A 12,489-nucleotide genomic window follows, 5' to 3' on the forward strand; every position below is an offset into this window, starting at 1 on the left:
GCTCAGCCTCGTTTTTAATTTTTAATTATTTTAATTAATTTAAATTCTTTTGAACCATTTTAACAGTTTTTAACTATCTTATTTTTCTATTTTAGCTTGTCTGTGTTCTACTTTAATGTTTTAATGTTTAATGGTCTAATTTAATGTTACCATTATTTTCAGTTGTATGTAGAGCACTTTGATGACCTTTGTTATTTTAAAGTGCTTTATAAATAAAGGGGTTATGGTATGGAGCTGTTATCCTTCCACTGTTAAGCAGATGATCTACAGATCTGAGGCCAGGTCACAGGAATGCTCATCCAGATTTTTCTGTTTTTAAATGAAGACTGGGTGTATTTTGTTTGGTGGTAACGCCTCTTCTGATGTTATCGGGTTGACTTTTAATCTAAAGAGCATTTTAAAAAAAATTGGTGTAATGTTTGACAAGGTTTTTACATTAAAACATTTTTAAAAGTTTATTTCAACTGCGTCTTTTAGGCAAAGTTGAGCCTTTTTTAACATCCTCCTGACCTGGACAAGGCTAATTATCCAGCACGCACATCACCCCTGTCTTACATTCCCGACACTGGCTTTCTGTTCGTCTTAGGTTTGATTTTAAACTACTACGGTTGTTTTTATTTTTAAATCTCTTAAAGACAGCTCCTAAACTTAAATCCTGGGGGGAGCGGGGCTTTTCAGTGGTGGCACCAACAATCTGGAACCAGCCTCTTTTGGGTCTTCCTGCCATCACTGAATTGCCTTTTTAAAAGCAAATTAAATATGTATTAATTCAGAAAGGCTATTAATGTTCCTCAGCACATAATTTTTTTTTATCTGAATTGTTTCCTTTGATCTTTTTGCGCATTATAATTTTATTGTGATGCACTTTTAAGGTGCTTAATAAATCAACCCATAAATGAATGAATGAATGACCCATTATTCTGGTGTTGGTCAAAGCTTAAGCCCATTAATGGATCTGAAATTAGCTCACATCTCATATTGTAAATATTTCTTCTTCAGGGTCCATGGTTTGCCAACCCAGGAGGAAGTAACAGCATGCCCAGTAGGACCCACAGCTCCGTGCAGAGGACGCGATCCCTGCCGGTTCACACCACGCCACAAACTATGGTCACGTTCCAGCAAGCTGGTGAGAAGCTCCGACGATCCTGACAGAATAAGACAAAATTAGATGATGCATAGAGTTAGATGTTTCCATTTCAATGGAGGGAATTTTAAAGTTATTTACTAAACTTTATTGAATATGATTTAAAAAAAATTACCATTTAACTGCAGACAATACGCTTATTATCTTATTTATTATGATATAGCTGATCTCTCTTCATTTCTAAGTCACGTTTGAGTTGTTTTGTGTATTTATTTCTAAACATGTATAATATTTGGCACAAAAAAACAGGCGTTAATCAAACAAAAGAGAAGAGATGTGTGTTTTATACCGGCTGCCGTCATTCAATATTTAAGATAAATGGTAAAGTTGAAAACTACATGACTTAACACAGAAACAGTGACTCTATACACTGCAAAAAAGAACTAAAAGTAGGTAACATTTTCTTGAAATAAGTGCATTTTACCTTGAGATGAGCAGTTAAATAACTGGATTTGCCAATGGAATGAGTATATTTACCCCTAAAATAAGACAATTAGACACCTTGCACATGAAATAAGACAATAGAGAGTAATTGTTCCTGTTTTTAGTGTAAAAATCTTATTCCATTGGCAAATAGTCTTATTTGCCTGCTTAAATCAAGGAGAAAAACACTAATTTCAAGAAATGTTTACTTACTTTTGGTTCTCTTTTTGCAGTGTAGAAAGTCATTTTATGTTTTATTTAGTTGGAACAGACACTTTTATAACCAATCTTAGACCAATCAGAGAACGCTCCCATTCTTTATGTTGAAAATTAAAATAAAAGAATCAGACAAAAGGATGTTGCAGCAGAAACAGTTCATCAGATCCCAGAAAGTTTCCTTCGCTTCTCTAATTCCAGCAAGTCAAGGATGATTATGAATCGTTGATAAGTTACCGGCAGTGTGGAAAGTATTATAACACGTGAAGGAGTGTGGAGTCCTCTGCGGGTCGTTTTCCACGGGTCACAGCGATCGTCCGTGCCAGACGGGGCGACCCGCAGTAACCTCCGTCCCACAGGAACCGAGGACGCTTATAGAACAGAGTCCCTCCGCTTTGCCAGAAACGTCCTCCTTTTAGAGTGAGGAGGACAAAATAGATTTAAAAAAAAAAAAGAAAAAAGGCAGCAGAGAAGTAGGGAAGTAAGCTGGAGAGAGGGTGGAGGATATATGTGAGAGGAAGAGACGGAGGCAGGGAGGGGAGGAAAGAGTGAGGAGGCTCACAATGAGCCCCTTTGTGCAGCGAGGTCGGGGCTCCCTGGCCCGGCTTTCCTTCCCTTCTCGCTCTTCCTGACTCACTCTCTTTCTCCCATCCCTCCATTTCTACTGCCCCCCCCCCCCCCCCCTCCACACACACACACACACACACCCAACCATTTCTTTGACGACTCTGCAGAGTCATGCACACATAACAGTGTCCCTCTAGGCTGGCTGCAGTTGGGTCGGAGCCAGAGTAGACGTGAGAAGCTAAAGATCCTCGCCTCCACCCCGTCTCTGCTTAGATTTGTGATCTTCCCATCTCTCTGGCAGAGAGGTGGATCAACAACATATCGGCTCAGAAAAAGAGAGAAGGAAAGCAGAAGCGCGTCTTGTTGTCGTCGTCGTCGTCTCATCGCCGTGTCTTTGTCGGCGTTGGCAGAGGGATGACGGTGGGATTTATTTTGGAGGCTATAAATAGCCCCCGTGTGGACCTTCACGCCCGGCGCTCCGCGGGACATTTTTCACTATCCAGAAGACTCGGGGACTAAATGTCTCAGAGAGGTTGCTAGGCTGCACTCGCTCCTAAAAAACACGGCCAACATTTAGCCGTCAGCACGCCGGCCTGACGTGGGCTCTCCACCAAACAGTCCCCACCCTGTCCTCCCGGTCCGGGCCAAGGACAGCTAACACCTGTGAGCTAAATAAAGAAAACAAGGCAAGCTTCAAGTCGTGGACTTTAACACGCGTGTTAAAACTTATGAGTCGCTTTTATTCAACCCCTGAACTGTGAAAAAAATTTTAGAAAAACGGCAATCGTGACAAAAAAAAGATAAATATTCCTTAGAAGATGTCATGAAATGTGACATTATAGATGTTAGAAATAACAAAAACAATATTATCATGATGATTAAATATGTTAACGATAATAATAATGCAAATCATAGTGATAATAATGCCATATTGTTTATGATAAGAGTGATACGTTGGAGGAGGCGGATAATAAATAGCAATGGAATAAAAATTATTAAGATGACAATGGCAATAATGATGATTATCATAACCATGATAATCATCATGGTTATGATTTTATATATATATATATATATATATATATATATATATATATATATATATATATATATATATATATATATATATATATATATCTTATCCTCAAGAGGAGGATGATAATTAAAATAATGTGTTTAAAGCTGATGCTAATTATAAAACCTAATAACTACAAGCAAATATGAACATGCTAATAATGAGTATGATTCAAAATTATGATGATACTGATGATAATAATGATTGTAATAGGAATTGAGATTATGAAAATGATTTATTATATAAATAGTAGTGGGTTTGTATCAAACTCCTCCGTATGGTCCTTTTATCTGAAGGAATTAATCTGACATTTGATGATTTTTGATCCCATTTGAAACATTTTGTTGTCATTTCCTGTTAATTGTTTTTTTTTTGGTGAAATATCTTTTGCTCTGTATCCAGACCATCAGTTTCCCGTGACGGAGCCGGACATCAACAATCGTCTGGAGTCCTTGTGTTTGAGCATGACGGAACACGCTCTGGGAGGTAAGGCTTTTATTTTGTTATAGTATAGTGCAACATTCGGGGGGGGGGGAAAATAACATAAAATAAAACAAAGCAAGCCGATGCACAACAGAAACGCTGAGCGCTGTCTGCATCTCATGCAGGACCGCTACATGAAACGCGGTGAAGCCGTTGTGTCCGCATCAGGAGGGCGGGGTTTGTCCGATAACGTTTGCCTCCCCGGCTTCATTAGAGCCAGCAGCTGTCAGACTGTTTTTCTTCTGAGCGGCCCTATCAGTATTTTCACAGATGTGCTGTTCTCAACAGGACTGTGTGGGCCCCGTCGGGCCCCTCGCTGTTCACCAGATCGGGGAATCTTCAGGCCTTCAGCCAGACTTTAACACGTTTTAATTAAATAAGGAATAAGACGTTCTCTAAACACACAAACTGCTGTGTCAGAGCTCCGGTTTTCATTCGCAAACAATTGCAGACGTTCATCAGAAATGCTAAAGATACTGACGTTTTGTCAAAGATGTTCTAAAAAGAGAAAAAAAAAGAAAAAGGAATGTATAAATTGCTTAAAAACTGTGTAATTACAGAGAAACAAACAACCGCTGTGTCTTTATGACTGATGGTGGTTATTCTTCAGATCATGAGCTGAAAAATTCTCATCTTCAGAAGCTTTTTAGGACATGAAACAAAGCTTCTGTCTTCTTTACGTAAATTATATAATTTAGTCAAAGTCACATTTCTGATGCTTTTATTATTATTTTCACAAGAAAACTAAAATGAATAAAAAATGGACGCTCTATGCAAAAATACCTTATTCATCCCAAATAGGCTGTGCGGTGGTGCAGCTGGTAGCACTGCTGCAAAAAGGTCCTGGGTTTGAATCCCAGCCTGGAGTCTTTTTGCATGTTCTCCTGGTGCATGAGTGGGTTATCTCCTGGTACTCCGTCCAAAAACATGAGTGCAGACGTTATCAAATTCCCCTTTAAAAAACCAAAGAAGAAGAACTTCCGTCTCTGCTGAACAACAAAACAAAGTGTTATATGAGTTTGTTTGTCTTTCGAGCACCGAGGATGGACGTAGACCAGCTTTTAATTGTGATTTAAACATAACTAAATAGATAATCATTTTGAGCTCTTTTATTTTTTCGAACAGAAAGTTTGTGTCAGGAGCCCCGACAGTTTGCTTCCCGATGTATTTCCGCCACTCAACAACACGGAAATGCGTAACATTTACGTCGTTTGCTACTTTCAGAATAACTTTATCCTGACAAGCGTTTATATGCACGATGATCGGAATATCAAGCAGCATAAACCACCGCTCTCATTCGGATTACAATTACATTTTGATTGAGTTTAATCCGATCATCATATTCCGATTGGCAAGTTCACACAATGCTTTTCCGTTCCGCCTTTTATTCTAATTACTGTCGTCCATGTTAATGTAGCTACTGTTCGTATTGAATCATGTAATGAACAAAGTGGTCGCACAGGTCGTTTCTCATCAGCTGTGATGACGCATTTTATTGTCCCAGCATGCACTGGGCGATGGAAAAGAAGAGCTAGTTTCCTTTGGCATCTTCTTCAGGATGTTTATTAATTATTTATTTTTTTTTACCCTGTATTTCCACTGAATTGGTCACAGTGAGGTAGATTAAGAAGTTAAATCCTGATGTCCTCTCCCTCCAGATGGTGCAGATCGCACATCGACAATATGAGATCAGCAGGATGCCGCAGCTTCTCCTATAAGCCACCCGAAGGTCGCCGGTCCTCGCGCCCCCTCCCCCCCCTCCCTTTTCCAGTAGCTGATGGTAGAGCCCAACCGGCGGTCCCAGGCGGGACCTCAGAAACACACGCAGGTTGATCGTCAGATGGCTAACACAAGCCTTCATCCATCTGGTAAAAAAAAAAAAACGGTCGTCTGAACCTGCAGGTGGAGAAAGAAAAGTATGAAAACCAATGTTGGACAGAGCGTGAATAGCCCCCCCCCCCCCCCCCCATCCCCATGTGGAAGCTGGTGGACCGGAGACCTCGGCCTGTGGATCGGGCCTCAGTCGGACGTCGTCTGGCGCGTTGACCAGATCAACGCGGCGTCCTTCGCCTCATTCACATCACATTACCTCAGACAAGACGAGCAGAGCCGCGAGGATGACGGCGGATGTTTGGGGGGGGGGGATTTAGACCAGACCGAACGTCCAGAGCCGACGTTGGTAGAAGTGAGCGTCGCATCTCTCCAAGAATTCAGCTGACGGCATGTGTCCACGGCGTTACACGGTGACGCTACCCTCAGAGGCTACAGGAACACGTACTCACTTCAGGTAGCCGCCGTGCACAAAGCTTTACGTCCATCTAGTCTACAACGGACATGCTCGTTGTTTGTTTTAGCTGGGGGGAACGACGGCGAGTTCTGGTCTTTTTAAACCAGGAGAGAGCGTCGGGAGGAAGTGGAGCAGACATGGAGGAAGAAGGACGTAGAATGTTGTAGAGGAAGGAATCAAGCTGAAGTGATGCTAAGAGGGGAAGCGGATGTTTTAAGAGGCCGGACCTCTGAAGATGACGGCTGGTGATGATGATGATGATGATGATGATGATGATGTCATGTTGAGTGAGTGAGGGAGGGAGGACGTGGATCAGTTGTGCTCATTCACGGCGTGTGCTGTCGGAAAAATGCAGGAAATCTGCACAAGAAAAGGGGAATGTTTCTGCAGGGGAAACGACCTGTGGATGTTCGGACGCTGGGCTCTCTAAAGCAGCTGCGTTTGTTTGTTTGTTTGTTTGTTTGTTTGTTTGTTTGTTTGTTTGTTAGGAAGAAGGAAAAGTGTGAAAGTTTCAGAGAAAAGGCGACCTGTCAATCCATGAAGGGTAGCTCACCCAGAGATTGTCTCGTTAGTGCTGACCTCCACCTGCTGGCCAGACGCAGTCATTGCAGCGCAGACCTGCGTACCTTTGGCTGCTTCATCAGCAGAGGCCTTCAAAAAATACATTTTCTTCTTTATTTTTTATATTTTTTTTTAAACAAATCTTCTGGTTATTTTGTGTCTTAATATTTATCCCCATTTGCTTGCAGCGGGAATATAGTTGCATTAAATAAGCTGGTTAGGTTGCTGGTGAGGGTACCCGAGTCCTGGCCGGTTTCTTTATTATTATTTTCTTAAACAATTACGTGTTTTGTTGTCATTTTGTAGTACTTTCTTTGTATTCTGCACTTAATAATGTGAGACACTAAAGTCCAAATGTTCAAGGTTGAACCACGTGGCTAATGTGGAGCTCTTCGTAAACCATAAAGGATTTCTCTTTACCTAAACTTGGTAGACTGGAGTTAAAAAGATTATTTTTTTTTAATCATGTCCAACAACTGAATGACTGTAACAGTGTTTGCACTTATTTTAGCTCTGTGACCCTGGTTTGGACTGTGCCTTAACATGGATTAACCTCTGCTGTGGAACAAAATACAGAAAGATAACGGCTCCCTAAAGACCTGCTACTAGCATTGGCCCTGGGCGATGCGTTTGCACTCGGATGACGCTAAATTCAGCCGAGTAAGGTGGATTGGGGCGGATCATAAGTTTAGAAATCTGGATGCTCGATGCTGGGCCCTCACAGGGAAGGGATCCAGGGACAGGCCCACAATTTGCTGGAGAAACTGTCCCTTCTAGTCTTTAACAAGCATTAAAACAAAGACAAAATCAAGAAGTTCACCTTTGAAACTCTCTTTTAGGGTCTTATGTTAGCTGTTAGCATGGTTAGCGGACCTAGCATTACAAGAAAAATCAAAATCCACGTGTTTTTCCATGACAGGACCCTTACAGTGGCTCTGAGATTTCCAAAAGGCGACAAATGCTCCCAAATCCAGCATGTTTTAAATAACGTTAAATGCTCAAAAGCAGAAAACGGGACAACTTTGCTGTTCAGCCTTCCTGTTGTCTGTTGAAAGTACTCTCTCTCTCTCTGAATAGCTGACATCTCTTAACATGTGGAAAATAGCTTCCTTAATTCTCTATGCCCCCTTTCACTTAACAGATTCTAAAAATAGCCAACCTTCTTCCTTTATTAGGAACTTCCACTCTGAAGAGAGTTGTTTGTTGTTTGTTCGAACGGATACCAAACGCATGAAGATTGGACCCGCCTGCCTGATAACCTGATTGGTAAAATCCGGCACAGAAAATATATATAATTTAACAATTCTGGTAATACAAGTTTATCTACCAAAGGTTTCAATTAACATTTTGCTGGAATACTCATTTAAAAAGATGTTTCCAGAATGGCTGGTGAGGTTTTTTTTTTCTGTCTCTCCTGCAGTCTGATCTTGTTTTTCCAGCTAATCTTTAAGCTGGTTGCTCTGTTATAAAACTGGCGGAGCTCAAATAGTTGTTTTTGCGATTTGAGTGAAATAAAAAAAAAAAAAACGGTAACCTGGGTGTGAGCGGCAGTCCTCCAACCTTTCTGCTTGTGGGCCATCATTTCTAAGGCTCATGAAATCTTAAATAAGTGTAGTTGAACACACTCTCAGAAGCAGACTGAGGGCATAATTGCTGCAAATATGACAACTTAAACTACAAGGTGGAAACCGGTTTGTAGTTTAACTTTTTTGAGATTTGCGGTTTAGATCTGAAACTGAGAACGCTTTGGTTTTGTGACAAATGTGCAGAAACGCTCTTCAGATCAAGGGAAAGTAGATTGAAACTCCAGGATTTATCCGCTCACACGCTGCACGTTTAAATTTGTATGTTTTCTCATCCTCGGTTTAACTCTATCTGAATTCCTGACCTCGGATGTCTCGTGGTTTTGATCCTGGATAGAGAAAGTGCTTCTTCCTCCGCTGTGAAGCAGCATCGGGATCTCTTTTATTCTCTCAGCTCCACTGCCATGTGTCTCTCAGAACTTAAAAGTAGAAAATAATTATTTATTTCCTTTTTGTTTTCCATATTTCCTGCAGAGGTAAAACTGACCCTTTAAGTGTTTTTATTATTTAAAGTACCATATGTGTTAACGTGTTATGGCTGGTGACCATACATACATCTCAAATATTAACATAGTCATTTTCTTTGTACTTTATTGCTTTTGTTGAGTGTTTTTTTATTTTATATTTGAAGCTTTGAGCGCAGCAGAGAGCCTACCGGTCGACCAGGAACCAGTTTTATTTTGCATTTAGAAGGAATCGGTCCATTTAGGACCTGGTGTGTTTCCACCAAGCCAGTTTGGGAGAGGTTTAAATGTTAATCTCAAAGCAGCTGAGGGATCTTGGGACTATTTCTAGCGGTGGATTAACACATTGCGATTGGTTGCAATGTTTCATCCGGTCAAACAGTTGGAAATCGGTTTGCTTGTCTTTTTATGGGATCTGTTTATGAGGGTTGCTGATGTTTTTTTACATAAGAAAACACAGATTGTCCTGTCAAAGAGGAGTAATGTGTGAACAAGAGGAGTTTCTGTGACTTTATTGGGTCAGGTGTTCCACATTAAGAGCGCAGAACGGCCCGTCGGGCTCCGCTGTGGGACAACCGGAGCTCAGGATCATTATCATCTCTTCAAATCAAACCAAATCAGCTCTGTTGCTCTCTGCGCTGTGCACGCAGCAGTATTAACATTTAACGCTTTGATATTCCAAAAGCATTTATTGTATTTTACGTTGAGACATGTATGCTCCTTTTTTTGTGTTTGTTTCATTTTTCATAGATTCTGCAAATCAGTCTGTATTTTTTTTTCTGATGTCAGGACTTTTTGTTCTGGTTTTAGTTTTTTTTTTTAGTTTTTTTTTTTTTTAGATAAAGCGGTATTCTTTCTGTAACAAAGTGTTATCGCTTGACTGTGCTGTTTTTACTTCATTTAGATTTATTCTATCAAAGAGCCGATGTCCTGTATTGACTGCAGGCTTACTTATATATTTGGAGGAAAAAAAAATTTAAATGTATGTTTAATAATAAAAAGTTTCAAAAATGGAAAAAAAAAATCTAGAAAATCAAAAGTTGATTTGGGGGGGAAAAAAAGTGTATTTATATTTTAAACTGCATGCACAAGACTGGGAAAGTCGTATTTAGAATAACAAATGGCAGTGCCTTTTTTTGTATACTTGACACATCAATGTCATCAAAAAGTAAAAAAAAAAAAAAAAAAAATGGGGTTTAACATTTTAACTTTTATGTTGCAGCATTTGGAGAAAGTCACAGCTGAGTGGGTTCACCTTCACGCTGCAGAAGCAACACCGGCAATTATTTACCCCTTTCTTCCGCTTGGTAAAACCATCTAGTTTGGTTTATTTCACCAGATTTGGTCCGGATCTGCGGAAACGGTTGACAGTTTTCTGTATTTTAGCATGTGCTAAATGTTTAAATGAATCTTCTTTGTGGCGATCATAAACACAACAAAACCCACCAAATGAATTCATTTCTAATTGATGCAGTTTGTCATGAATCTAAAAACAACATATCAACCGATACGGATTCACTTTGCAAACTAAAATCTTCCTTTTGTCGGTTAAACACATCCTGACATTACATATGCAGTTTAAGCAGCTTTTCTCTTTAGCTTCTCGTTCATTTTAGCAGGCCAAACGCCTGAATAGTTGCCGAACTGGTTCATCTCACAAGCTGTTTTTTTTTCCCACAAACTGACTCGGTTCCTTGCGGGGGTTCTAATAAAGGAGCGTGAACGTGAGCCCAACTGCTTAAACAATCCTTGTGGTCTTCACACAGAAATTGAAATGTGACAGCAGTGTGATAAATGATGATATGGAAGTGTTTTGATGTGTTTTGTACTTTTGCTGCGATGTACCGGAATGCTGTGATTTGGCATGCCTTCAGTTTATATAAAAAAAACAAACAAACAAAAAAAACGTCTCGGTTTGTGTCTGTCTGTACGAGTCGGTGGAGAAACGACGTTCAGAAGGTCCTGACGGGAAAAATGAACTCAGAAGGTTTTCATTTTGTTCAGCTAAAGAGCAGCTGCTGTATTGGGATTGTTCAGGTATAATAAATTAATATCTGGTTTTTAATGCCTGAAAAGAGGGGGAAAAAATAAAAGTTAATCCAATTTAGTTAAAACAATTCATCAGTTAGATAGGAGACACAGCCTCTTTTGTCTCTACTAATAATCTTGTTTTTACCCATTTCTGATTTCAAATGTAAAACTGCACAAAAGATTCTGCATCATTGTTGTTTATTAAACAATGATTCAGTTATGTATGTTGCGCCAATTTACAACATATGTCCTCTTAAGGCAATTCTTTCAGTCTATTCTATCAAATCATACAGATTGATTAAAAAACTGATAAGATAAGATAAGATAGGCTTTATTGATCTCACATAGGAGAAATTCACTTGTCACATCGGCTCAGTAATCAATAATCAGAAGAAGGTGCCAAAAGTAGGACAAGGTGCATCAGTTGTATACAGTGTGTCCTCGTTTATACAGTGGATCAAAAAAAGAAGTAGATAAGAAAAATAATAATAATTAAAACCGCAAGCGGTGATGATCGGCCGTCGCAGCCAAGCGCCGCTCTGGCCTATTGGCCACCGCGGGGGTTCACGCACCGCTGGTCGCCAGCCACCGCAGAAGTTGTCACGCATTTTTCCCGCCCGTCCACCGGGCGATTCACACGAACGCGTTGGGCAGCACTCGCCCACGACTCACAAAAAATCTGGTGAAGATCGGTCGATGCAGCGAGCAGATACAGCCGTTGAATAATGAAAATGCATTTGGCCACCGGGCCGGACTAAATCGTTCAGCGGGCCGGATTCGGCCCGCGGGCCGTACGTTTGACACACCGTGGTTTAAACATTAGTATACCAATTTAATCAAAGGTATCTTACTAGCTGTTAATCCAGCTTTATGTCAAAAGTTAACAAAACTTTTTTAGTTCTTTAAAGTTGTTATTTCATGTGTTCAAGGGTTTCGTTTCTTGCATTAAGACAGCTTTTATGAACGTTTGACAGTTAAATTGGTGGATAAACACCCAAAAGAAATACTGTAACAGTGACACTTTATCAATTGGAAATATTGCTAAAGTATTACTTTAGCAATATTCCACATGTGGCCTCTGGTAATAAAGTCAAAAATCTTGGGGCTATTTTTGACCAAGACAGGTCATTGAAATCCCATATTAAAAAAGGTTTCCAGAGTTTCCTTTTTTCACCTTCTAAATTAGAAACATTCTGTCCAGGAGCAATGCTCAAAAACTAGTCCATGCATTTGTTACTTTAAGGCTGGACTATTGTAATTCTTTACTACTATAAGGAAGTCCACAAAATATATAAGTCATATTGTTGTGAGCCAAAAGTTCTAACAAAAGCCTACCGTATCAAATGTGATACAAAAATAATATCATAAAAATAAGGATATGGCAACAAACAAAAAAAAAAAAGAGTAGTAGGAGAATGTAGCACAGTGAGGGGAATGGGTCTTAATATCCTCCAGTAGCCTAAGCCTATAGCAGCATAACTATAGAGATAGCTCAGGGTAACATGAGCCACTCTGACTAGAAGCTTTGTCAAAAAGGAAAGTTTTAAGATTAGTCTTAAAAGTAGATGGGGTGTCTGCCTCACGGACCAAAACTGGGAGTTGATTCCACATGAGAGGAGCCTGATAACTAAAATATGTGAATAAATAAGTACACC

The 12,489-nt window shown here is 40.0% G+C and overlaps 1 protein-coding gene across 1 annotated transcript in view; it reads left to right on the plus strand.

Annotated features, from left to right (window-relative positions):
• samd4a (sterile alpha motif domain containing 4A) overlaps positions 1–10,685 on the plus strand; it is a 71,054-nt gene extending 60,369 nt beyond the window's left edge. The window contains exons 10-12 of the mRNA XM_021308964.2: positions 1,000–1,126; positions 3,828–3,911; positions 5,567–10,685. Coding sequence (XP_021164639.2) covers positions 1,000–1,126; positions 3,828–3,911; positions 5,567–5,595 — 240 coding nt within the window. The 3' untranslated portion in view covers positions 5,596–10,685. The remainder of the gene's footprint in view (positions 1–999; positions 1,127–3,827; positions 3,912–5,566) is intronic.
• The last annotated feature ends 1,804 nt before the right edge of the window (positions 10,686–12,489 follow it).

Source organism: Fundulus heteroclitus, chromosome 4 (genome assembly GCF_011125445.2).
Source record: "Fundulus heteroclitus isolate FHET01 chromosome 4, MU-UCD_Fhet_4.1, whole genome shotgun sequence".
NCBI classification, from domain to species: Eukaryota; Metazoa; Chordata; class Actinopteri; order Cyprinodontiformes; family Fundulidae; genus Fundulus; species Fundulus heteroclitus.